Source organism: Colletes latitarsis, chromosome 10 (assembly GCF_051014445.1).
Source record: "Colletes latitarsis isolate SP2378_abdomen chromosome 10, iyColLati1, whole genome shotgun sequence".
Lineage (NCBI taxonomy): Eukaryota > Metazoa > Arthropoda > Insecta > Hymenoptera > Colletidae > Colletes > Colletes latitarsis.
In genome coordinates, this window is record NC_135143.1 from 28,951,248 (window position 1) to 28,976,901 (window position 25,654).

The 25,654-nt window shown below is 39.1% G+C and overlaps 1 protein-coding gene across 4 annotated transcripts in view; it reads left to right on the top strand.

Moving 5' to 3' along the window:
- Positions 1-25,654, top strand: part of Mxd (MAX dimerization protein) — a 304,254-nt gene that overhangs the window by 185,026 nt on the left and 93,574 nt on the right. For all 4 annotated transcript variants that reach the window (XM_076775383.1, XM_076775382.1, XM_076775385.1 and 1 more), the window contains exon 6: positions 20,862-21,177. In XM_076775383.1, coding sequence (XP_076631498.1) covers positions 20,862-21,177 — 316 coding nt within the window. The remainder of the gene's footprint in view (positions 1-20,861; positions 21,178-25,654) is intronic.

Genomic DNA, 25,654 nt, shown 5'->3' on the forward strand with positions numbered 1-25,654 from the left:
GATTGTAATTAACCCCTGTTACTAAATATAATTTTTTTAGTATGATTTGGAATTTTTTAATTTCGTCTAAAAATTTCAGTATCTACTCGAATTTTTTTCTCGAAAATGCGCAAGATTTCGGGGGTATGTCTATTCACCAAAAATGATTGTAATTGACCCCCACAACCGAAAATAATTTTTCCAGAACGATTTGAAATTTTTGAATTTAATTGTTAATAACTTTTTAACAAAGCCTCCATCAACAAATTGGTATTCTTGATTTTCGTCTTATTTTGGCCTCTAAAATCCCCCCTTAAAATATTTCCCAGGGGTGGTCGACCACCCTGTATACCAATAGACGGTCGGTCGAACGCTTGCGAGAGAGTTAAGAGCGCAGCCACCTGGTGGCTTGCGCGAGAAGTGTCGCCACATATTACACAAAGAACACACTTTTCCACCTAAATTTCTCCTCCGATCGTGACGTTACAAACTTTATACACAATTAAAACGTTATCAGGGATCAGAATATTTTTATTTCTTCAAAGTTTTCAAGTTCATCGATGTTTTTTCCCTCGTTGCATCGTGTAATCGGTTTTACCATAATGGACGTATTTATTATAGTCCGTGAGGATACTCGACGAGAACACCGTCCCGTCGACGAGCCGTAATCAAATATCCATAATTTATTAATAAACAAGCGTACTGTGCCGAAAGTTTTCTAATGTCCTGCAGTTTCCCAACGCCGGGCGAAACTCTGGTAATTATGCGGTAGTTGAATTTCGTTACAGGGAAGTAATGCGACCGACTTGGGAGTAATTTTGCCCGGACGCGTATACACGCCCTTGTGCAAATTAATACTGGCGCTGAGAGTGGTCATCGCGCGACAACAACGACTCAAACAAAATAATTCGCAGCTTCTTGATTTCTCACTATTTTTTTTTATACCGAGAATACTTGGAATTTAATTTTTTTTAAACATAACTACAGGTTCGCAAAATTATATTCCCCGCAGTGTATTTGAAAAAATATTTTAACCTAATTCTCAACGATCGCGGGGGCTTCGAAGACTCTGGGATTCGGAATAATTTAATTTCCCCGCCATTTTCTGGATCGAAACCGCTAATTCTGGTTACAACCGCGGAACAGCCGAATTATTATACCGCAGCGTGGATTCTCGCGGTCGCCCAGCGTGTCCCGAAACGATCGCGCTTTCGCAAACATCGAGACCCCGGAGCGGTCCCGCAATGGGAAATGGAGGACACAGGGAAATCTTGCGGCAGGTATCTAACGCAGGCAGCGTAATGTACAGGTACTTGCAGATCGGATTGATATATACCGTGAATCTCCCACGCAGGCTCTGCCATGCATGGACGAGCCGTGGATACGCGCCGGTGCGCGTCGCTCTGTAAACCGTGCGCCAGGAGAGAGACCATAGACAAACACGCACACACGTACCATAGGCGTAGTCTCTGCACGCCATTGTGCCAGCCAGCCTGTAATTTACTAACTACGCATCCATTGTCCGTCGCCACTCTCTGTGTGCTGCGACACCTTAGCCTTACCTCTTCGTCGACCTACGAGAGCCTCTTGCAACAGCCCCGACCGTTTCTTTGCTTTTGTCTCCCGCTTGGTCTCCCGCTGCTTTTCAAATCGCCGTTCCTTTGACTCTCTCGTTGCTCCTTCACCGTTGCATTTTAACCCTGAAACACTTACGGGCACCGACACGCACCGCGTCGAATAATTGGAAGAACGTCTTTGACAATCAAATTGTAATAGTTTGGGGGGTTAGGTAGCTTCTTTTTTTGAATGTTTTTTATCCGTTCAATTTAATTGTCACTTTTATACGACTTAATGGGGGACTTTAGAGGCCAAAATAAGACGAAAATCAAGAATACGTTTAAAGTTCCGACATTGCTGAATTTTTTTCTCGAAGATGCGCAGGATTTCGAGTGTATGTCTATTCACCAAAAATGATTGTAATTGACCCCCACAGCTAACAATATTTTTTTTAGAACGATTTGAAATATTTTAATTTCGTCGCAAAATTTCACACCTCGAATTTTTTTCTAGAAAATGGATAGGATTTCGGGGGTATGCCTATTCACCAAAAATGATTGTAATTAACCCCCTCAACCGAAAATAATTTTTCCAGAACGATTTGAAACTTTTTATTTTAATTGTTAATAACTTTTTAACGAAGCCTCCATCAACAAATTGGTATTCTTGATTTTCGTCTTATTTTGGCCTCTAGAATCTGCCATTAAAATTTTTCCCAGGGGTGGTCGAACACACGCCCTGTATATCGTTTCCACCGTCCGACCCTCTTTCATCTCCCACTATTTATCTTTCCCGCGATTCGTTTCCCCTTATCTTCCTTCCCGGTACGACTTCCGTTCTTTTATTTAGCGCAATATTCTGTCGTGCTAGAGAATTCTCTTTCCGCCCTCTGTTTTCGCGTTTCCAAGTTCCGTTTTCGTCCCTTTGAGTTACGCCGTTTATTTCTCTTCCGTTGGACTCGAGGGGGAAGGGGGGCGCTCCGCTCGTCGTCTCCGCCTTTTTTATTATTTTCTCTGCCCCCCTTGCGTGGCGCGTTCTCTTACTGTCATTTTTATATTTTCACGCTGATATTTTCGACGCTCGAAAGCGATACGGTCGCGCGCGGTAATGCATCGACAACCGTTATGGTTGTATCAGACCGTGGGCCGCGCCAGTGGCATCGTCCGGAAGTCTGTGATCGCGTTAAGGAACACGACAATGGCGCGACTTCCGCTTTAGAAACGATGGTTTCGAGTATTTTAAGAATCGAGTTCCGGGGGAGACCATTACGGGATACACAATTTTGAAACCACTTTTTTACCCAATTCCCTTTATGTTTTCGGATCTAGTGGTATATTTTATTTTCCTTCTCTGCAATGGGGTAGTTATTGTTTCTTATTTTACTCTCTCACTCGTATTTGTACACTGTAAAGAAACTTGTTACTTACCGGGAATTACATTTATTTTTCATTTCTATTTATTTATTATTAATAGAAGTACAGATAAATAATTCCCAATTACGTACAAACCCATAGAGATAATACCTCGACAATAAAACCGTGTGGTGTATTTTTTTTTTCCACGAGCGGTCACCCATCTCCTGCTGCACGCGGCCCCATGATGCTGCACCTCGGTGATCGGGCGAGAGCCGGCGCGTCCAACGTTCCACGACCGTTTTCTATTTAATTTATTCAAATACAAACCCTTAAATGGATCGCGGAGGAAGCGTGTGCCCGTCTGCTCGATTTAAAGAAGTAATTTACTGAAATCAGACTGGTCGTATCTGAAGGGAGGGGGGAAGACTTTTTCAACGAGCGGGCATAAATTCTTCCGGCCTCTGCGTCCCGGAGGATTCGTTTTGGTGGCCCCCGACCGAGCCTCGGGGATATTTAATGTTCGGAAACGGGCACTTAGCGACAATTGTGTTTAATTGCCGGGAAAATGTTAGCTCCCTTTCCCTACGTCTCCCCGCGCGTTTATCGAGGCCAGGTCCCTATCGAAAGGTTAGATAATTCCGTAATTCAAGATGGAGACGATTCCTTAAGTTTTCCCCAGTAACAGTTTCTTTTTGGGAAATTTGTATTTTGGTCAGCTAGTTTTCTTTTTTTTTTTATCGTAGGTCGTGACATTGTTCGAAAGCATGCATATTGCACCAGGCGACATAACCTAGAAACGAACGCCCACGACAGCGTCTGTGTCGTGCACGCTCGCGATCAGCCTCGAGCGATTCATCGAGTAATGAATATTCCGTTTCTGCGTGGGGTTACGTCCGACAGCATTCCGTTTATCCGCAGTCCAGCGCCAAAGAGCTTTCGCCTCGATGCTCGATCTTCCGAATATATCGTTCGACAACTTTTATTCGCGAATAAAAGTTTTAGAATTCGCTCTGAACCTTCCCATTCTGGCGCTATTTTGAATATCAAAATTTCAGAGACGCGGTTAAAAGATTCTCGACTAGCTTCCTTCGGTCTGGAAACACGCAAACGCATATTTAATCCTCCAAAGACTGGGGAAATAATTATCAAAATTGAATAACAAATTGTTTCCATTGAACGAGTAAAATTTATTCGGTGAAATTTTATAGCTTCCTTTTCTTGACTTGCAATAGGATTTGTTTTAGGCTAGGGTTTCTCACTCTGGCGCCATTTTGAATATTAAAATTTCAGAGACGCGGTTAAAAGATTCTCGACTAGCTTCCTTCGGTCTGGAAACACGCAAACGCATATTTAATCCTCCAAAGTCTGGGAAAATAATTATCAAAATTGAATAACAAATTGTTTCCATTGAACGAGTAAAATTTATTCGGTGAAATTTTATAGCTTCCTTTTCTTGACTTGCAATAGGATTTGTTTTAGGCTAGGGCTTCCCATTCTGGCGCCATTTTGAACATTAAAATTTCAGAGACGCGGTTAAAAGATTCTCGACTAGCTTCCTTCGGTTTGGAAACACGCAAACGCATATTTAATGCTCCAAAGACTGGGAAAATAATTATCAAAATTGAATAACAAATTGTTTCCATTGAACGAGTAAAATTTATTCGGTGAAATTTTATAGCTTCCTTTTCTTGACTTACAATAGGATTTGTTTTAGGCTAGGGCTTCCCATTCTGGCGCCATTTTGAACATTAAAATTTCAGAGACGCGGTTAAAAGATTCTCGACTAGCTTCCTTCGGTTTGGAAACACGCAAACGCATATTTAATCCTCCAAAGACTGGGAAAATAATTATCAAAATTGAATAACAAATTGTTTCCATTGAACGAGTAAAATTTATTCGGTGAAACTTTATAGCTTCCTTTTCTTGACTTGCAATAGGATTTGTTTTAGGCTAGGGCTTCCCATTCTGGCGCCATTTTGAACATTAAAATTTCAGAGACGCGGTTAAAAGATTCTCGACTAGCTTCCTTCGGTTTGGAAACACGCAAACGCATATTTAATCCTCCAAAGACTGGGAAAATAATTATCAAAATTGAATAACAAATTGTTTCCATTGAAGGAGTAAAATTTATTCGGTGAAATTTTATAGCTTCCTTTTCTTGACTTGCAATAGGATTTGTTTTAGGCTAGGGCTTCCCATTCTGGCGCCATTTTGAACATGAAAATTTCAGAGACGCGGTTAAAAGATTCTCGACTAGCTTCCTTCGGTCTGGAAATACGCAAACGCATATTTAATCCTCCAAAGACTGGGAAAATAATTATCAAAATTGAATAACAAATTGTTTCCATTGAACGAGTAAAATTTATTCGGTGAAATTTTATAGCTTCCTTTTCTTGACTTGCAATAGGATTTGTTTTAGGCTAGGGTTTCTCACTCTGGCGCCATTTTGAATATTAAAATTTCAGAGACGCGGTTAAAAGATTCTCGACTAGCTTCCTTCGGTTTGGAAACACGCAAACGCATATTTAATCCTCCAAAGACTGGGAAAATAATTATCAAAATTGAATAACAAATTGTTTCCATTGAACGAGTAAAATTTATTCGGTGAAATTTTATAGCTTCCTTTTCTTGACTTGCAATAGGATTTGTTTTAGGCTAGGGCTTCCCATTCTGGCGCCATTTTGAATATTAAAATTTCAGAGACGCGGTTAAAAGATTCTCGACTAGCTTCCTTCGGTTTGGAAACACGCAAACGCATATTTAATCCTCCAAAGACTGGGAAAATAATTATCAAAATTGAATAACAAATTGTTTCCATTGAACGAGTAAAATTTATTCGGTGAAATTTTATAGCTTCCTTTTCTTGACTTGCAATAGGATTTGTTTTAGGCTAGGGCTTCCCATTCTGACGCCATTTTGAATATCAAAAGTAAATAATGAATGACCGAGTCTGTAACGTTAGTAGACGTTCCCCATAAAGAGAACGAGTAAAATTTGTTGAATGAAACTTTACACAGTTTCTTATTCTTGGCTTATAATAGTAGGTTAATGGTTCGAGGAAAATTGCAACTACGGAGTATTTTATAGCGAATATCCGAGTCCCTGTAGCGTCTTCTATTTGTCCTCTGGATTAAGCACCCTTTCCGGTTATCTTTTACTAGGTCTATTGGAAAGTTTCCTCGTTCCTTGTTTATGATGTCGTAACGCGAACAAATAACAGAGAAGTAAGGAGGATACGGTGGATGAGTACTTATTTCCCCGACTTAAATGGAGGAATTTTGTTTGAGTAGCGATTACTCAGCGTTGTCGAGCTTCGTCGTGCTTCGATATAAGCAAGATCACTCCCTATCCAGAACCCTTGGCCCTCGAACGCAATTACTACCAATACTGTACGATAGGGAACTGTTGGGTTCGTCGCGCTGTGGGAAGGTGCAGGACTAGAGACTAACACGATGATTAACACTAGATGTACGGACCTTGATCGCACATATTTTTATTGATACTTTTCATGTTGACGATTTCCTTAAAATACGATTTTTCTTTCAATTAGAATATACAGGGTGTTCGGCCAAACCTGGGAAAAATTTTAATGGGGGTTTCTAGAGGCCAAAATAAGACGAATATCAAGAATACCAATTTGTCGATGGAGGCTTCGTTAAAAAGTTATTAACAATTAAATTCAAAAATCTCAAATCGTTCTGGAAAAATTATTTTCGGTTGCAGGAGTCAATTACAATCATTTTTGGTGAATAAACATACCCTCGAATTCCTACCCAGTTTCGAGAAAAAAATTCAAATGGACAAATTTTTCGACGAAATTAAAAAGTTTCAAATCATTTTGGAAAAATTATTTTCGGTTGCGGGGGTCAATTACAATCATTTTTGGTGAATAGACATACCCCCGAATTCCTATCCACTTTCGAGAAAAAAATTCGAGTAGATACTGAAATTTTTAGACGAAATTAAAAAATTTCAAATCATACTAAAAAAATTATATTTAGTTACAGGTGTTAATTACAATCATTTTTTGTCATTACACATACCCCCGAAATCTTACGCACTTTTGAGAAAAAAATTCCTTACTGAAAATCTAATCTAAATTTTTCGACGAAATAAAAAAGTTTCAAATCGTCCTGGAAAAATTATTTTCGGTTGCAGGGGTCAATTACAATCATTTTTTGTCATTACACATACCCCCGAAATCCTACCCACTTTCTAGAAAAAAATTCGAGGTGTGGAATTTTTCGACGGGAGAAAAAATTAACAGTACTTAAAGTATTGATTTTGAAAAATTGTAGTAATAATATACATATGTACGCTTATACACAGGAATAATAAAAAAAAATTTATTTTTTTTTCCAATAGTTAAAGTATGATCAGAGGATCTTAAAATGTGTATTTCCGTAAAAAAATTGTTGTAAAATTTTTTTACACAGGTCGGAAAGTAAAAATGCCCGGGCAATCGAGATTCTAAATCGTATGTCGTTGATGTGAGCTCGGATTTCAGTTGTTCAAGAGCAAGGAGGCAAATGCAAGCCTTCTCTCTCGACTCCCACGAGACGGTCCGAAGTTACTTCGGGCAGCTTCGGAGAATCGAGGAGGGCACGCGTCAGTTTGTCTTTGTCGATTCTCCGAAACTCCACGAGCTCACGTACGCGTGATCTGGCACAGTGTGAGAAAGTGGAATGAGTGCACCGACTGTCGTCAGACGACATGTGCATTTGCAGCGCCTCCTGGCGATACCGCCGGCACCCAACAAGAACAATTTTCATCTCAATGAGTGTAGAGATACTTTCTAATCTATAAATATAATTTATATTATGGGTCTTCTTAAGAATTACCAAGATACTCCGAGGTCCTTCTTAGACCTAGAATCAACGCTCGAGCAATATAAGACTATTTGTTAGGACAATGCCCTGCGATTAGAAAGCTTGGTGGCCACGAATGGTAGGGTCGCGGAAAGTAGTCACCAACCGGTGGCCGATGACTTTACGTGGAAATGTAATGATAATGCGTATGATGCGATAGTGCTTCCTGTAATTATGTTACTCGCGTTTACGGTGCAACGCGTAGGCGTCCGTCGGCTGAATAATGTAAATAAAATGTATTATACGGCCGCGTGTATTCCCGGATCGAATAATGCGAGTTTATATTCCACGTACAGTCGCATCCTGCTCGGCGCAAGGTGGAACGTACGTATATGTCCCACTGGCCAATAAAGCCCGATACGACGTACGGACCGCGGCGCGGCTCGCGGAATACGAATCGTTCGTGCAGCTGCGACATTAAATTTCAGTGTTTATTGTGCCGACGTCCAACGGAATACGGGATACACGCGCGTTACAGCGTCGCATCGCGCTTCGCCGCGCTCGGATATCAACGATGCTGGCCAGAGTCCACGGGGGGATGGTTCGTGCTACGTTCAATGGCCGAGATAACTTTAACGCTGAAAGGACCCGACCGAGTCAAAATGATTTGCAACTTCGTTAATCTTCCTCTATCTACGCTGTAAGTCCGTATCAAACGCCATGGGACCAAGATAATATATTTTGTTTCGGGTGACTCGCAAGTGAAAGTTAACCGTGCAAATTTCGGTTCGTTATTATGCAATACTAAGAGAATACTCGTTTCATATAAGTATCAAACGCTATAGGATAAAAATAATATATGGTTTACAGGTGAATGTTAAGCGGGCAAATTTTGGTTCGTTATTGTACGCCACTGGGAGGATTGTACACTTGTTCGATATAATTAGAGACAATCATAGACAACGAGTTACAATTTTCTGACGGACATGCTTGAGAACGTATCTAGAGGACGTATATATACGTCTTTCGTAAACGATTGCACTTTGCATTGACGTATATATACGTCTTTGGTAAGCGATTACACTTTGCATTGACGTATATATACGTCTTCTGTAAGAGATTGCACTTTTAATTGACGTATATATACGTCTTTCGTAAGCGATTGCACTTTGAATTGACGTATATATACGTCTTCTGTAAGAGATTGCACTTTGCATTGACGTATATATACGTCTTCTGTAAGCGATTGCACTTTGAATTGACGTATATATACGTCTCTCGTAAGCGATAGCACTTTGAATGGACGTATATATACGTCGTCTGCAACTGTGTACTTTTCGATGACGAATATATGCGTCTTTCGTACATAAATGGTTAAACAGCGTAGCTGCGGAGCACGCTATTAAACAAGAGATAAAGCAGCGGAATGGTTAAGGAATATAGTTACGATGCTGGACACGGAAACGACTTTGCTCGGCCAATAATTTCTGCACCAACTATTTTCGTTTGAAGTTTCGACGCTGACGTTAGAGCGGACTCGACGCACGCGACCGTTCCGCTTATCTGGAGTTTTGATTGTCATAATCGTAGTTGCGTGGATTATGGTTGACTCTAAGTTTCACGTTTCAGTGGTTTCAGCGAAGATCTTCCGCGTCGCTTGAGCCAGAGCGCGCGAAAAGACGATTAAGAGTAATTAGCGTTAATAAGTATCGTCGCTGATATTCGTTCGGTTCTTCCCATTTCGTTCTAATCTACTCTTCTAAATTGGCTTGTTTTTAAGAACGCACGATCCTCTTAAAAGATAAAAGACCCGTGAAGCGTGAGGTTTCTTTCGTGGAATCGACGGCTTATTTCTCGGAAATTGATGTTTACTTTCTATTATTTACCGTTGACAGATTTTTGGGGGAATTACAACGAATCGAATAAATTTCTTTTAAATCAAATCGCTTCTTTTTTTTCATTAACAACTTCATTGGTTGGATGTTTCTTCTATCCCGTGGCCCCTTTACGCCGTGGGCAATTCCGTCCTTTCTAATCGTTTCCCCTATGGCGCATTATTCCCCTCTATTCGCCAGCAACCCTGGCAATTGCTTATCTTTGCATCTCCCTGTCCTCGCGTCTCGCTTTTTATCTGTCCCTCTTATTCCAAGACGTTCTCCTCTTCCGTATAGAAGAAGTGATTACAGGGGACTTCTGTGTAGTGTTCTGGAAGGGTGTCATAAATCGCAGACAGCTTCCACCTACCCCACTTTTAACCACTTCCTCTGTCGCGTCCCCGTCCTCTTGCCGCGGTTATTTACATGCCAAGCTTCTTTCCTTTCTCCCTTTCAGTTTTTTTTCCCCTCCATTTCTATAGATATTCGATTCAAAGAGACGTGGTTTTTGTCGCGAAAAATATACACGACCCGAGAAAATCTATTAGTAGTATTTGTGCTCGACGACATATTGGATTCGACAAAATGTCATCTTGTTAAAACAAAATATTGAAAAATATATTTTCTTGCCCGTAAATTTGACTTTGACTATTGTAACATATTCGAGAAAAATTTAATATACGGACAATGTCGTATTTAACTGTCTACTTTTGGAGGACGTATATATACGTCTTTCGCAAGGAAAATATCAATTTTCGGGGATTGCCATATTCATTCGTTTTTACTATAAAGGGTGTTCAGACAACCATGGGAAAAATTTTAATGGAAGATTCTAGATGCCAAAATAAGACGAAAATTAAGGATACCAATTTGTTGATGGAGGCTTTGTTACAAAGTTATTAATGTTTACAATTCCGCCAGTACTGAATTTTTTTCTCGAAAATGCGCAAGATTTCGAAGATATGTCTATTCACCAAAAATGATTGTAATTGACCCCCGCAACCGAAAATAATTTTTCCAAAACGATTTGAAATATTTTTTTTCCGTCGAAAAATTTCACACCTTCTCGAATTTTTTTCTCGAAAATGGGTAGGATTTCGAGGGTATGTCTAATGACTAAAAATTATTGTAATTGACCCCCGCAACCGAAAATAATTTTTCCAGGAAGATTTGAAACTTTTTTATTTCGTCGAAAAATTTAGATTAGATTTTCAGTAAGGAATTTTTTTCTCGAAAGTGCGTAGGATTTCTGGGGTATGTGTAATGACAAAAAATGATTGTAATTGACTCCCGCAACCGAAAATAATTTTTCCAGAAAGATTTGAAACTTTTTTATTTCGTCGAAAAATTTAAATTAGGTTTTCAGTAAGGAATTTTTTTCTCGAAACTGCGTAGGATTTCTGGGGTATGTGTAATGACAAAAAATGATTGTAATTGACCCCTGCAACCGAAAATAATTTTTCCAGAAAGATTTGAAACTTTTTTATTTCGTCGAAAAATTTAGATTAGGTTTTCAGTAAGGAATTTTTTTCTCGAAAGTGCGTAGGATTTCGGGGGTATGTCTAATGACTAAAAATTATTGTAATTGACCCCCGCAACCGAAAATAATTTTTCCAGAAAGATTTGAAACTTTTTTATTTCGTCGAAAAATTTAGATTAGATTTTCTGTAAGGAATTTTTTTCTCGAAAGTGCGTAGGATATCGGGGGTATGTCTAATGACAAAAAATGATTGTAATTAACCCCTGCAACCGAAAATAATTTTTCCAGAAAGATTTGAAACTTTTTTATTTCGTCGAAAAATTTAGATTAGGTTTTCAGTAAGGAATTTTTTTCTCGAAAGTGCGTAGGATTTCTGGGGTATGTGTAATGACAAAAAATGATTGTAATTGAGCCCCGCAACCGAAAATAATTTTTCCAAAACGATTTGAAATATTTTTTTTTCGTCGAAAAATTTCACACCTTCTCGAATTTTTTTCTAGAAATTGGGTAGGATTTCGGGGGTATGTGTAATGACAAAAAATGATTGTAATTAACCCCCGCAACTGAAAATAATTTTTCCAGAAAGATTTGAAACTTTTTTATTTCGTCGAAAAATTTAGATTAGATTTTCAGTAAGGATTTCTTTTCTCGAAAGTGCGTCGGATTTCTGGGGTATGTGTAATGACAAAAAATGATTGTAATTGACCCCCGCAACCGAAAATAATTTTTCCAGAACGATTTGAAATTTTTTAATTTTGTCGGAAAATTTCACACCTCGAATTTTTTTCTCGAATGTGGGTAGGATTTCGAGGGTATGTCTAATGACTAAAAATTATTGTAATTGACCCCCGCAACCGAAAATAATTTTTCCAGGACGATTTGAAATGTTTGAATTTAATTGTTAATAACTTTTTAACGAAGCCTCCATCAACAAATTTGTATTCTAGATGTTCGTCTTATTTTGGCCTCTAGAATCCCCCATTAAAATTTTTCCCAGGATTGGCCGAACACCCATACAATTTTTAGACGAAGTCTTGAACAGATTTGGTGTCCTGTATATTGTTTGTTCAAATTAATTTTCCACGATGGAGGTTCAGGACCGTAGAAACGCGTTGCTGATGAGATACGATGTTCCAGCGGACGTAATACGTTTCGTACTGAAGTCTTCGTGTTTACGTATTCCTTGGACTAACTTTCCTCTGTCAGGGAACTTTTTTCATAAAATTTGTACAACTTTCGTTCTGGAAGCTCGACTCAACAATGAAACTAGTTTACGAGGCGGCGGCGCAAGATAGAAATAAACGCAACAAAATGGAAACGCAAAATGCATCGCCGGGGCGCCGCGAGCCGTCACGCTGCTCTGCTTGGAAATTTATAAATTAGTCCGATGACGTAATTTCACGCGTCGCCGTAAATTTTGCGAAACGCGAGAAAATTGTTTCGATTCGCATTATTTCGTTATAAGCGACGGGAAAAATATTCTTCAAAAAAACAATCGAGGTAAATCCGTTACAAAAATGGACATTCGACAAAAAATTCGCGGTGCAAAGAAAAACTTACAAACTAATTCTCGATGATAAATAAAATATAAATTTCACATTTTCGTATATGATCGTATAGTGTGGTAGACGTATATATACGTCAATGATAAGTGTGCAAAGAAAAATTTATAAACTAATCCTCGATGATAAATAAAATCCAAATTTCACACTTTCTTATATGATCGTATAGTGTGGTAGACGTATATATACGTCAATGGTGAGCGTATATATACGTCAGTGATGAGCGTATATATACGACCAGTATAGCTAATTTAAAGCGTTATAAATAATTCTTGCAACACCGATAAAGGAAATATTCATACGAAACATCCGTTTCAATATTTTAATAGGGAACAGGATGGACTAAAAACAGAAGTAAAAAGATGTTTCTCGGGTAATTGTAGAGCCTGGTTGGGAGGACGAAAATAACGTCCGAGTATCAGAGAATACCAAACAAATAAAATAAGAAATTTAACAGGGACTGTCTGGGATTCTCGGAATTCCCGTTAAATCGATTTCATCCTACCAAACGAAAGATTCCATCTTGAAACGTTTAATCGGATTCTCGCCGCGAGCATACGTACGATTCCGTGCATGGCGGCAGATGCAGGTAGCCGGCGTTAATTCTGTTTGAAGTGAATTCAGCCACCCCCGGTGGGCATAGCGAGCGTCGATTACGCGGCGAAGAAAGAAACAGCGTTCCCCGCTTCTTAGCGCGCCGATGACGCAATCGGAAGCCCTCTAATTGCAACCGTGTAATCGGTGACGCTTCGTTATTTCGCGCTTTGGCCTTCAACGCCGGAATTGGACGACCGTTTCTTTCGACGTTCGTCGTCGCTGAATTGCGAAACGAAGAATGGATTTCTGCCGCGTCCATAAAACGTGAAAACTACTTCTTGGTCGAACTTTCGTTTTAATTTAATTGGACAAATGTCTTAAAGCAATAATATTCGCCTGTTTGTTTAACCAAACACAAAGTTATCATTCTGCGGCGCATTACAGGACGTATATATACGTCATACGTAAATACTTGCTTTTAAACACGTATGTATACGTCTTTCGCAGGTTGCATTCATACGACGTATATACACGTCTTTCGTACGTGATTTTCACACGACGTATATATACGTCTTCCATAAATAATTGCTTTTAGACGGATATATACGCCGTCCGTGAATATTTGTTTCGAGACACGTATGCACACGTCGTTTGTACGTTGCTTTCACACGACGTATATATACGTCTTTCGTAAATAATTGCTTTCAGACGTATATATACGCCGTCCGTGAATATTTGTTTCGAGATACGTATGTACACGTGATTTGTACGTTGTTTCGTGTGACGTATATATACGTCTTTCGCGTAAAAATATTGATTTAACATATAAATTAAGCAACGCGCGACGAGCGAACCTCCAGAGGGATATTTGAAAATTTTTGAACCAAGCATGAAGTCTGATCGAATTGTACCGCGTTATACGAGTACATGGAAAATCCATTCGATGGGTAAAGTAGACAGGGATGGAAAACCATCCGCCTCGTGCAAAGAATCTAATAAATCGACTTCTGTCGCGATGCATATTCGGTTTGTCGGGTCACGGACGCTGGCAAAAAGAACGCTACACGAATCAATAACGACGATCGTGATCGATTCTCTTAATTGTCGATCGCGTGATCCGCCACCTTAATTACTGTGCAGCCTCTCGATCGCCCCGGATGCACGGTACGTCGTGTCTTCTTTAATTGAATCTAGTTGGACCTAGGTCTCCGATGACGCTGGCCACACTTCGACCGGATCTCCAGCCTTGTCGCTGGACAACATTCTCTGTTCGCTCTTACGTAATTGTTGACAGGAGCTGGGGGATCGATAGCATCGATCCACGGATCCCAGAAATCTGCCGTCGCCGTTTCTCTTTCGACGAGAGCAACGCAATTTCATAGACATTTTTCGACGCCGTACACATCTCGTTCCAACGAATTTCAGGGAAGCAATTACCGCCGGTTAAACCGAATTTTTAACATCCGAGCAGCTCGATGCCTTAATAGCTTCCACTCTGTTCTACCGAAAATATTTTTATCCAATTTTTCGAAACGAAATAAAATTTCTGACGGTTGGAAAATATTACGCAGACGTTTCATTTGGGTCGTCGTTTCTCTCGTGGATAGCTTCGCCTCTTATTTTAATATCAACAAAAATACGAGGAAAAATGTTTCTTTATACAGGGTGTTTGGCCACTACCGGGGAAAAATTTTTATGAGGCATTCTAGAGGCCAAAATGAGACAAAAATCAAGTATACTAAATTGTTGATTGAGGCTTCGTTAAAAAGTTATTAAAGTTTGAAGTTCCACCCGAACTGAATTTTTTTCTCGAAAATGCGCAGGATTTCGGGGGTATGTCTATCCACCAAAAATGATTGTAATTGACTCCCGCAGCTGAAAATAATTTTTTTAAAACGATTTGAAATTTTTTTTTTTCGTCGTAAAATTTCACACCTTCTCGAATTTTTTTCTCGAAAGTGCGTGGGATTTCGGGGGTATGTGTAATGACCAAAAATGATGGTAATTAACCCCTGTAATTAAATATAATTTTTTTACTATGATTTGAAATTTTTCAATTTCGTCTAAAAATTTCTGTATCTAGTCGAATTTTTTTCTCGAAAGTGGCTAGGATTTCGGGGGTATGTCTAATGACCAAACATGATTGTAATTGACCCCCGCAACCGAAAATAATTTTTCCAGAACGATTTGAAATTTTTTAATTTAATTGTTAATAACTTTTTAAGGAAGCCTCCATCAACAAATTGGTATTCTTGATTTTCGTTTTATTTTGGCCTCTAGAATCTCTCATTAAAATTTTTCCCACGGGTGACCGAACACCCTGTCTGTATATTAATAAATCCGAGTTGCAAAATAAGCTACAATTATCTGATCCTATTTTTCGTCAATGTTATTAAAAATAAGTTGCCCACCCTGTATAGTAATAGCTTTCGAAATATTTACTGCTTACGAGGGAGAGATATCTCCCGATATCGTTGACGCTAATGTAAAATTGCTCGCTAGCAAAGCGTTGAATCCTACGAGGCAGCTTATTCCACGTAGAAAGCCGAGGAAGCATTATATCAATATCTAATTTATCTACACAATTAGGGGGACTCCCCGTTCGTCTAAAAATATCTCGTGCAATTACTTAATAGCCAACAGAAACGTGAGATTCCCGATGGAGTCGAGATTGGTCGCCATTGTTAACGCATTTGCTACAAAAATTCGTTCCAGAGCCGACCTCGACATTTGATTAAATCGTAGTACAAAAACTCCGAGAATATACGCTGTTCCTAGTTTTTAAAATAAATAAACGTAGCCTGAAGGGCATAATTTATTTCCGTGACGTATATACAGAGTGTTCGGCCACACCTGGGAAAAATTTTAATGGGAGATTCTAGAGGCCAAAATAAGACGAAAATCAAGAATACTAAGTTGTTGATTGAGGCTTCGTTAAAAAGTTATTAAAGTTTAAAGTGCCAACCGTACTGAATTTTTTTCTAGAAAATGGGTAGGATTTCGGGGGTATCTGTTCACCAAAAATGATTGTAATTGACCCCAGCAACTGAAAATAATTTTTCCAGAATGATTTGAATTTTTTTTTTTTCGTCGAAAAATTAGGCACAAGGATTTTCGGTAAGGAATTTTTTCCTCGAAAGTATGTAGGATTTCGGGGGTATGTGTAATAACAAAAAATGATGGTAATTAACCCCTGTAACTAAATATAATTTTTTTACTATGATTTGAAATTTTTCAATTTCGTCTAAAAATTTCTGTATCTACTCGAATTTTTTTCTCAAAAGTACGTAGGATTTCGGGGGTATGTGTAATGACCAAAAATGATGGTAATTAACCCCTGTAACTAAATATAATTTTTTTACTATGATTTGAAATTTTTCAATTTCGTCTAAAAATTTCTGTATCCACTCGAATTTTTTTCTCGAAAGTACGTAGGATTTCGGGGGTATGTGTAATAACAAAAAATGATCGTAATTAACCCCTGTAACTAAATATAATTTTTTTACTATGATTTGAAATTTTTCAATTTCGTCTAAAAATTTCTGTATCTAGTCGAATTTTTTTCTCGAAAGTACGTAGGATTTCGGGGGTATGTGTAATGACCAAAAATGATGATAATTAACCCCTGTAACTAAATATAATTTTTTTACTATGATTTGAAATTTTTCAATTTCGTCTAAAAATTTCTGTATTCACTCGAATTTTTTTCTCGAAAGTGGCTAGGATTTCGGGGGTATGTGTAATGACCAAACATGATGGTAATTAACCCCTGTAATTAAATATAATTTTTTTACTATGATTTGAAATTTTTCAATTTCGTCTAAAAATTTCTGTATCTACTCGAATTTTTTTCTCGAAAGTGGCTAGGATTTCGGGGGTATGTGTAATGACCAAAAATGATGGTAATTAACCCCTGTAACTAAATATAATTTTTTTACTATGATTTGAAATTTTTCAATTTCGTCTAAAAATTTCTGTATCTAGTCGAATTTTTTTCTCGAAAGTGGCTAGGATTTCGGAGGTATGTGTAATGACTAAAAATGATCGTAAGTGACCTCCGCAATTGATCATAATTTTTCCAGAACGATTTGAAATTTTTAAATTTAATTGTTAATAACTTTTTAACGAAGCCTCAGTCAAGAAATTGATATTCTTGATTTTCATCTTATTTTGTCCTCTAGAATCTCCCATTAAAATTTTTCCCACGGGTGACCGAACACCCTGTATACGTTCTCTAAAACAGTTCCGTAAAGCGTATATTGACTCTCCAATGCATTCTCTCGACAAGATTTCGCTGAGATTGACCAACGTACTTGTTTAACCTCCTTCCGACCAACCTAGTCCGTGTGATTTACTACCTATTTTTGTTCACGAACCTCGAGAGGCGGGAGGAGAGTGGGAGGGGTAGGGGGTAGGGGGACGAAAGTTTTCGAGAAAGCTCGTTACGCGATCGGGAAGAGAAAGTTGTAAAATTCATATTTTCGTGCTCGTTATACGCCGACGAGTGTTTCACCGGGGGGGTGGTTTCAAATTATTCAAATTTCATGTCGGACTTTGCGAATTACCCCGAAGCTTCATCGTAATCCGCGAGCTTAGCAAACCGCGGTTTTGCCAGTAATTCCGCAATTTTTCAGCGCGGTCCCGCGCCTGTAAACCGAGGCGCGGTGGCACCCGCGGAAATCTGTCCGTCGGAATTAATTCCACGCGGGAAGAAAAAGGCAAGCCAATTGCGCGACTTGGCGAACGACCGCGACGGCGGTTAAACGTCGTACTTGGCCGGTAATACGGATTTCCTCTCGGTATAATTTCCCATAAACGCATTAAGAAATACTTGGGCGGAGGCTTTGCGCCGAATGGATTACCTGTATCTGTGTTTTAGAGCTCGCGTAATGGGACGAGGGGGTCGAAAATTGAGGGATTAAGTGTTCGCGGGTGTGGGGGTGAGATTGGAGGTCCTCCGCGTCGTTAATCCTGTCAGTCATAACCGCCCAGCTATCGCGACCGTTATTTGATAACAACTTTTATGGCAGTTTGAAATTTTGTCCCGACGACAAGCGTTCGCTGAAAGTGAAAGATCACGTTTGCTAGCCTAGCACTCGCGCCGCAATCCGGCAGACAGAAACCCAACCACTAAAAGATCTCATCAGGCTCCGTCGTCTTTACGAGAACGCCTTTCGCGAGCGACTACTTTCAAAAGGCACGTACGGGTCTTCCGTGAACGACTGCTTTTAGAGACGTACGTATACGTCCGTCTTAAACGACTGCTTTCAACACTGGAACTACCGAAGCGGTCGAAATGACCCATTTCTAATTTCTAATAAAAACTGTAAAAAATTCACTCGACTGGATTCCTTAAAATTGACCGTAGTTTCCTATGACCTTCCAAAGACCTTCAAAACGACTACAATCTCAAGGTTTTTTTACATCCCTATATTTGCTTCCTCAACCAGTTAGCTGTGTTTCACGAGTATACTCGTCATGGAGAAGTGGCAGGATTTTGTGTCGTGACGAGTATACTCGTCATGCGTAAATAATAGTGACCACTGGCTATTTAAATTGTAATTTTTGTGAAAAATAAAACTTATTCTCCAATCTCAAGATGTTTGGAATATTTTAACAGCGACACTTACTCTGCGATTGACGAGTATACTCGTCATCGCTCAATTTTTGCGACACATATAGATGCACGCTCTCAAAAGAGGACGCCACAGCTAACTGGTTAAATAGTACAACTTTTTTCTCAAACATTTTCTTCTATCTTTAAGTCGAACGAAGATAATTAAGTGTTCTGTTTCACGTGAATCACCCGGTATAATAGAATGAACAAATACCTATTCCCATTGCACTGTATATTTCTTAAAGTATTCATCGGTTTAATCTCTTTAGTACAAATGAACACATTGTAATTGTTGGTAGTTGAGGAAAATAATTGAATCACCCGGTATAATAGAATGAACAAATACCTATTCCCATTGCACTGTATATTTCTTAAAGTATCCATCGGTTTAATCTCTTTAATACAAATGAACACATTATAATTGCTGGTAGTTGAGGAAAATAATTGAAAATATTTGATATAATTAAGTGTTCTATTTGAATCGCCCAGTATAATAGAATGAACAAACACTTATTCCCATTACAATGTACATTTCTTAAAGTATCCCTGTTTTAATCCGTTTATTACTAATAAACACATTATAATTGCTGGTAGTTGAGGAAAATAATTGAAAATATTTGATATAATTAAGTGTTTTGTTTGAATCACCCGGTATAATAGAATGAACAAACACTTATTTCCATTACACTGTACATTTCTTAAAGTATCCCTGTTTTAATCCCTTCATTACTAATAAACACATTATAATTGTTGGTAGTTGAGGAAAATAATTGATAATATTCGAGATAATTGTTCTGTTTGAATCACCCGGTATAATAGAATGAACGAACACTTATTCCCATTGCACTGTACATTTCTTAAAGTATCCCTGTTTTAATCCCTTCATTACTAATAAACACATTATAATTGTTGGTAGTTGAGGAAAATAATTGAAAATATTTGATATAATTAAGTGTTCTGTTTGAATCATCCGGTATAATAGAATGAACAAACACTTATTCCCATTGCACTGTACATTTCTTAAAGTATCCATTGGTTTAATCTCTTTAATACAAATGAACACATTATAATTGCTGGTAGTTGAGGAAAATAATTGATAATATTCGAGATAATTGTTCTGTTTGAATCACCCGGTATAATAGAATGAACAAATACCTATTCCCATTGCACTGTACATTTCTTAAAGTATCCCTGTTTTAATCCCTTCATTACTAATAAACACATTATAATTGCTGGTAGTTGAGGAAAATAATTGAAAATATTTGATATAATTAAGTGTTTTGTTTGAATCATCCGGTATAATAGAATGAACAAACACCTTGTTCCCATTACACTGTACATTTCTTAAAGTATCCCTGTTTTAATCCCTTCATTACTAATAAACACATTATAATTGTTGATAGTTGAGGAAAATAATTGATAATATTCGAGATAATTAAGTGTTTTGTTTGAATCATCCGGTATAATAGAATGAACAAACACTTACTTCCATTACACTGTACATTTCTCAAAGTATCCCTGTTTTAATCCCTTCATTACTAATAAACACATTATAATTGTTGGTAGTTGAGGAAAATAATTGATAATATTCGAGATAATTGTTCTGTTTGAATCACCCGGTATAATAGAATGAACGAACACTTATTCCCATTACACTGTACATTTCTTAAAGTATCCCTGTTTTAATCCCTTCATTACTAATAAACTCATTATAATTGTTGGTAGTTGAGGAAAATAATTGAAAATATTTGAGATAATTAAGTGTTTTGTTTGAATCATCCGGTATAATAGAATGAACAAACACTTATTCCCATTACACTGTACATTTCTTAAAATATCCCTGTTTTAATCCCTTCATTACTAATAAACACATTATAATTGTTGATAGTTGAGGAAAATAATTGATAATATTCGAAATAATTGTTTTGTTTGAATCACCCGGTATAATAGATTGAACGAACACTTACTGCACTGTACATTTCTTAAAGTATCCCTTATTTAGTCTCCTTATTACTAATAAACACATAATTGCTGGTAGTTGAGAAAAATAATTGAAAATTTGGTGGATTACCGTGGCGTCCGTCGGTTTCAGAACCTGGAGGAACGGGAACGGAAGCACGCCGTGCACAAGGAACAACTGTCCCGCGAGCAGAGGTTCCTCAGGCGACGGCTGGAGCAGCTGACGAGTCAGTCGGGCCTGAACGGGCTCCACGGGTTGCACGGCTTAAGCTCGAGCGCGCCGACCGGTTCCTCTTGCGGCCCTGGGGCAGCAGCCGCCGCCGCGGCGCTTCTCTCCAAACGTCGAAGCGTCTCCGAGTGTTCGCTCGGCACGGCCTCTTCCACCAGCTCCACGGCCAGCTCCAGGAACTCCGACAGGTCTGCAGGCAGTCCATCCGTCTCGGAGTCCGGTGAGTACACCATCGATTCTCCTCTCCGCTTGTTCCCGATCGTGGTCGGACTATGGAAGCTTTTGTTCGCTCGAGGCACTGATTTCTATGCGCTGGATACGCTGCTGGGCTTCTAAGCCCGAAGAGACGCTCCGCGACCATGCAGAAATTCTCATCTTTGAGAATTAGAGACCCTATAATCGGAACTGCGCGACGATGCCACGGCCAGGCTCCGCCATGTTGTATCCGAGTACGCGGGAAGAGCGATAGTGGCTCCCCCTCGATACGATACCGTTCTCAACACTTTGACCGCCACGTCATCTACATACGGGCGACGGGATTTTCCATTCGAAAGCTAGAGAAATTAATTGTCAAGTTCAGACGTCGAGGGAAATAAATTTGGATAGAAAGTACCGAAACGAATATTAGGTTATGCAGTTTACTATTGAGAATTGTACGGTTTTCGTCTGGCAGTGAACGTGTTGATATCATTTGTATTATTGGGTTATGGTTTGGAACAGTCGGTAAAAAGTTCCTGTATTTCGATTTTGTACACAGAGTGTTCAGCTATTCCTGGGAAAAATTTTAATGCAGGATTTTAGAGGTAAAAATAGGATGAAAATCAAGAATACCAATTTGTTGATGGAAGCTTCGTTAAAAAGTTATTAACAATTAAATTCAAAAATTTCAAATCATTCTGGGAAAATTATTTTTAGTTAGAGGGGTTAATTACAATCATTTTTGGTGAGTAGACATACCTCCGAAATCCTAGCCATTTTCGAGAAAAAAAATCGCGTAGGTACAGAAATTTTTCGGCGAAAAAGAAATTTTTTAAATCATTCTAAAAAAATTATTTTCGGTTGTGGGGGTCAATTACAATCATTTTTGGTCATTACATATATACCCGAAATCTTACGCACTTTCGAGAAAAAAATTCGTGAAGGTGTGAAATTTTTCGACGGAAACAAAAAATTTCAAATCGTTCTGAAAAAAATATTGTTAGCTGTGGGGGTCAATTGCAATCATTTTTGGTGAATACACATACCCCCGAAATCCTACCCACTTTCTAGAAAAAAATTCGAGAAGGTGCTGAAATTTTTCGACGAAATTAAAATATTTCAAATCGTTGTGAAAAAAATATTGTTAGCTGTGGGGGTCAATTACAATCATTTTTGGTGAATAGACATATCCCCGAAATCCCACCCACTTTTTAGAAAAAAATTCGAGAATGTGCTGAAATTTTTCGACGAAATTAAAATATTTCAAATCGTTTTGGAAAAATTATTTTCGGTTGCAGAGGTCAATTACAACCATTTTTGGTGAATAGACATACACTCCAAATCTTGGGCATTTTCGAGAAAAAAATTCAGTAAGGATGGAACTTTAAACGTTAATAACTTTTTAACGAAGCTTCCATCAACAAATTGGTATTCTTGATTTTCGTCTTATTTTGGGCTCTAGAATCCCCCATTAAAATTTTTCCCAGGTATGGCCGAACACCCTGTATAGTGATCTATCTATCGATTATTTATCGTTCGAGTGACAATTTGCCCATTTTTGTAGTCTGTTTTGAGAATAAATCAGAGCTGAACTTTCCCTTCCGAACAGTACTTGAGTTATGCAGGTGGCCCGTGTAATTTATTCTAAAATATGGCAGCCTTTGCATCGTCGTAAAGGTTACGTGCTTTGAGGTTAGAATTTGGAAGAAGCTATAAATATATACGGGATGTCTTAACTTAAACGTTGCTATAACTTGCCAATTAATGTGGTGGCGAATAGCTGCTCGGTAGCCTAGAGCGACCAATACCTCCTGCCCTGTAGCAGTTTTAAGCAGCAATTGTTTCAGCGGATAGTATAATGGACGCAGAGGTCTCAAAGGCCTCGGTCGTTCAATTACTGACCCACGTTATGGACCGAGACTGTTCTGGACAGCCCTGTCTGTCCTGGTCTAACCAACAATTTCCGAATCCCCAGATTGGTGCAGTTTGATTCTAGGATTCCAGGATAGGTCGTCCAGTTATTATAAAATACATTCAACGCGATACGTTTTCTACGATACAGTCCAAAATCAATGAAATTTGAGGTTACAAAACAGTAACAAGCTCTCGTTACTTTAAGCGCTATACGCTTTTAAAATTCTTAAATTATGCCAATATTATGTTACCGTCGGTTCGTAGCTAGTAATACTTCACGTTTTCTCGAGTTAATACCGTCCAAATTACCAATTACGTAGACTTTCCTCTCCCGCGATTCGAGGTTAATATTTCATTGCGCACACGACAAAGTTCGCGAGTTTCGGAAGGAATATTGAATCGAAGAGGGCAGGGAAAGAAACGTAACGCGAGGAGACGAGAAGTGGTTCCATTAATCGACGTTACGGGCTTGGTAAACAAGTAGCGTTGAGAGTTGCCCAGCTCCGTGGATCGCGTGGAAAGGAGCGATTTAGAAGCGTTAATCTTGCATCTGGGGACCCGTTGCGATCACGGGAAAGCAGCCATTGCGCCACGGCGTTCTCGTACGATCATATTTATCGATCGCCGCGCCGGCGATGGCGATGGCGGCGACCGCGGCGCGGTCATGTGAACGTGGCGTAAACTTCCCCGTGACACGGCATGCACTTTGGTCGTTGCACCGACGGAAACGATTTTAGGCGCGGCGTTCTAATACGAGATTTCTCAGGCGATGAGGCGGGCAAGGTTGGCTGAGTCAACTCGTTAGAGCAGGACCTCCTACAGAAATACGACCGCTCGGTGGAGTAAAATTGGAGCGGATCCGCGAATTATGAGTCAACTGTTGCTGCCTTACCGACTGTCCCGATCCGTTGACCGAAATGGTCTTTCGAGTTCCAACGGAACAACCACGCGTCACATTTGAGGTTACGTCGAGTAAATATAACCATATTTCGGGTTAAGCGTGCTTATATCTAGGGCTAATTATATTTGTATTCGACGTCCAGCGTAATTACGTTTGAGGTTAAGTACAGTCACGCGGTGAATATTGTTACGTTTGAGGTTAAGTGTCGTTGCACTTGGATTCAAGCATACGTTCGAAGTTAACTGCATTTATATTTACGAGCAATTGTATTTGAGGTTAAGATACAGTTATATCTCGTCAAAAACAGAAAGATAGTATTTCGCAATTTTTTTTTGTCTGGTTTGTTTAATCGATCGGTAAAGCTCGAGATTAAATAATTTCGAATAATTGATATTTCGTTCGCGAAACCTCGTACGAAATACACACGTACCGACTACGTAACGAGATTTCGCACGAATATCCGTGGATCAATGTCCACGTGATCGAACCGTATTAAAATTTAAATTAACCGTCGAAGTTACGTCCCAGTTCCGCGTTGAATAATGTTTACAGAAGCGACAGGATTCCAGTAGTTATTATACTGTAACTTTCTTTCTAATTACTCCGGGAACTTCTCCTCTGCTTCATTTAAATATTCTCTGTTTACAAATGCGGCGGTAATCAGTGATCGCATATCTGAGAAGCTCGTGCAAAATTCCGCGGGACACAACCTATTTCGCGGAGGAAGTTGAATCCTTGCATATCAATATTTAATTTAACTTTATAATTAGCCAGACTCAGTGTTCGTTTAAGAACACCTGAATCGATGGCTCTCCGGCAACCACAGTCCCCGAGATTCCCGTCGAACCGTGGTTTATCGTCGCACCGAAACAAAGGACTAAACTTACTGGTCGAGTCGACAGTATTTGAGAACCGTCTCTCCTATTGAAAAACATTTTTTAATTCAATTTTACCCAGACACTATTGTTGCTATATTAACCCCTTCACCGTGACGCATATACAGGGCGAAATCTTGTCGAGAGAATGCATTAGAGAGTCAATATACGCTTTACGGAACTGTTTTAGAGAACGTATACAGGGTGTCCGATCAACCCTGGGAAAAATTGTAATGGGAGATTCTAGGGACTAAAATAAGACGAAAATCAAGAATAGCAATTTGTTGATTAAGGCTTCGTTAAAAAGTTATTAAAGTTTAAAGTTCCGACTGTGGAACGGCAACTTGAGAGCAGCTGCGCACGCGCGATAGTGCGATACTGCGCACGCCACTAAGTAGAGCTTCTCATGCTGAGTGAGAACCACTATCGCGTGCACGCAGCTGTACGCAGGTTGCCTATCTGCAGGCGGAACATTAAACGTTAATAACTTTTTAACGAAGCCTCAATCAACAAATTGCTATTCTTGATTTTCGTCTTATTTTGGCCCCTAGAATCTCCCATTAAAATTTTTCCCAGGGTTGGCCGACCACCCTGTACACGGCTTAGGGATACTGTCTTCCATACAGAAATTTCGTATATGTACGAGCAAAGTCGAACGAAGTGATGTTTTAGGTTACGATAAGTTTATAAAGCAATAATAAACGTTGCAGGAAAAGTATAAAATACTGCTTCGATTTCGCCACCGGAGTTTCGGGCTCGCGAACCGTTGCTGGCGGAAGCTCGTTTCCTGGAGGACCTGTTTGACGAAA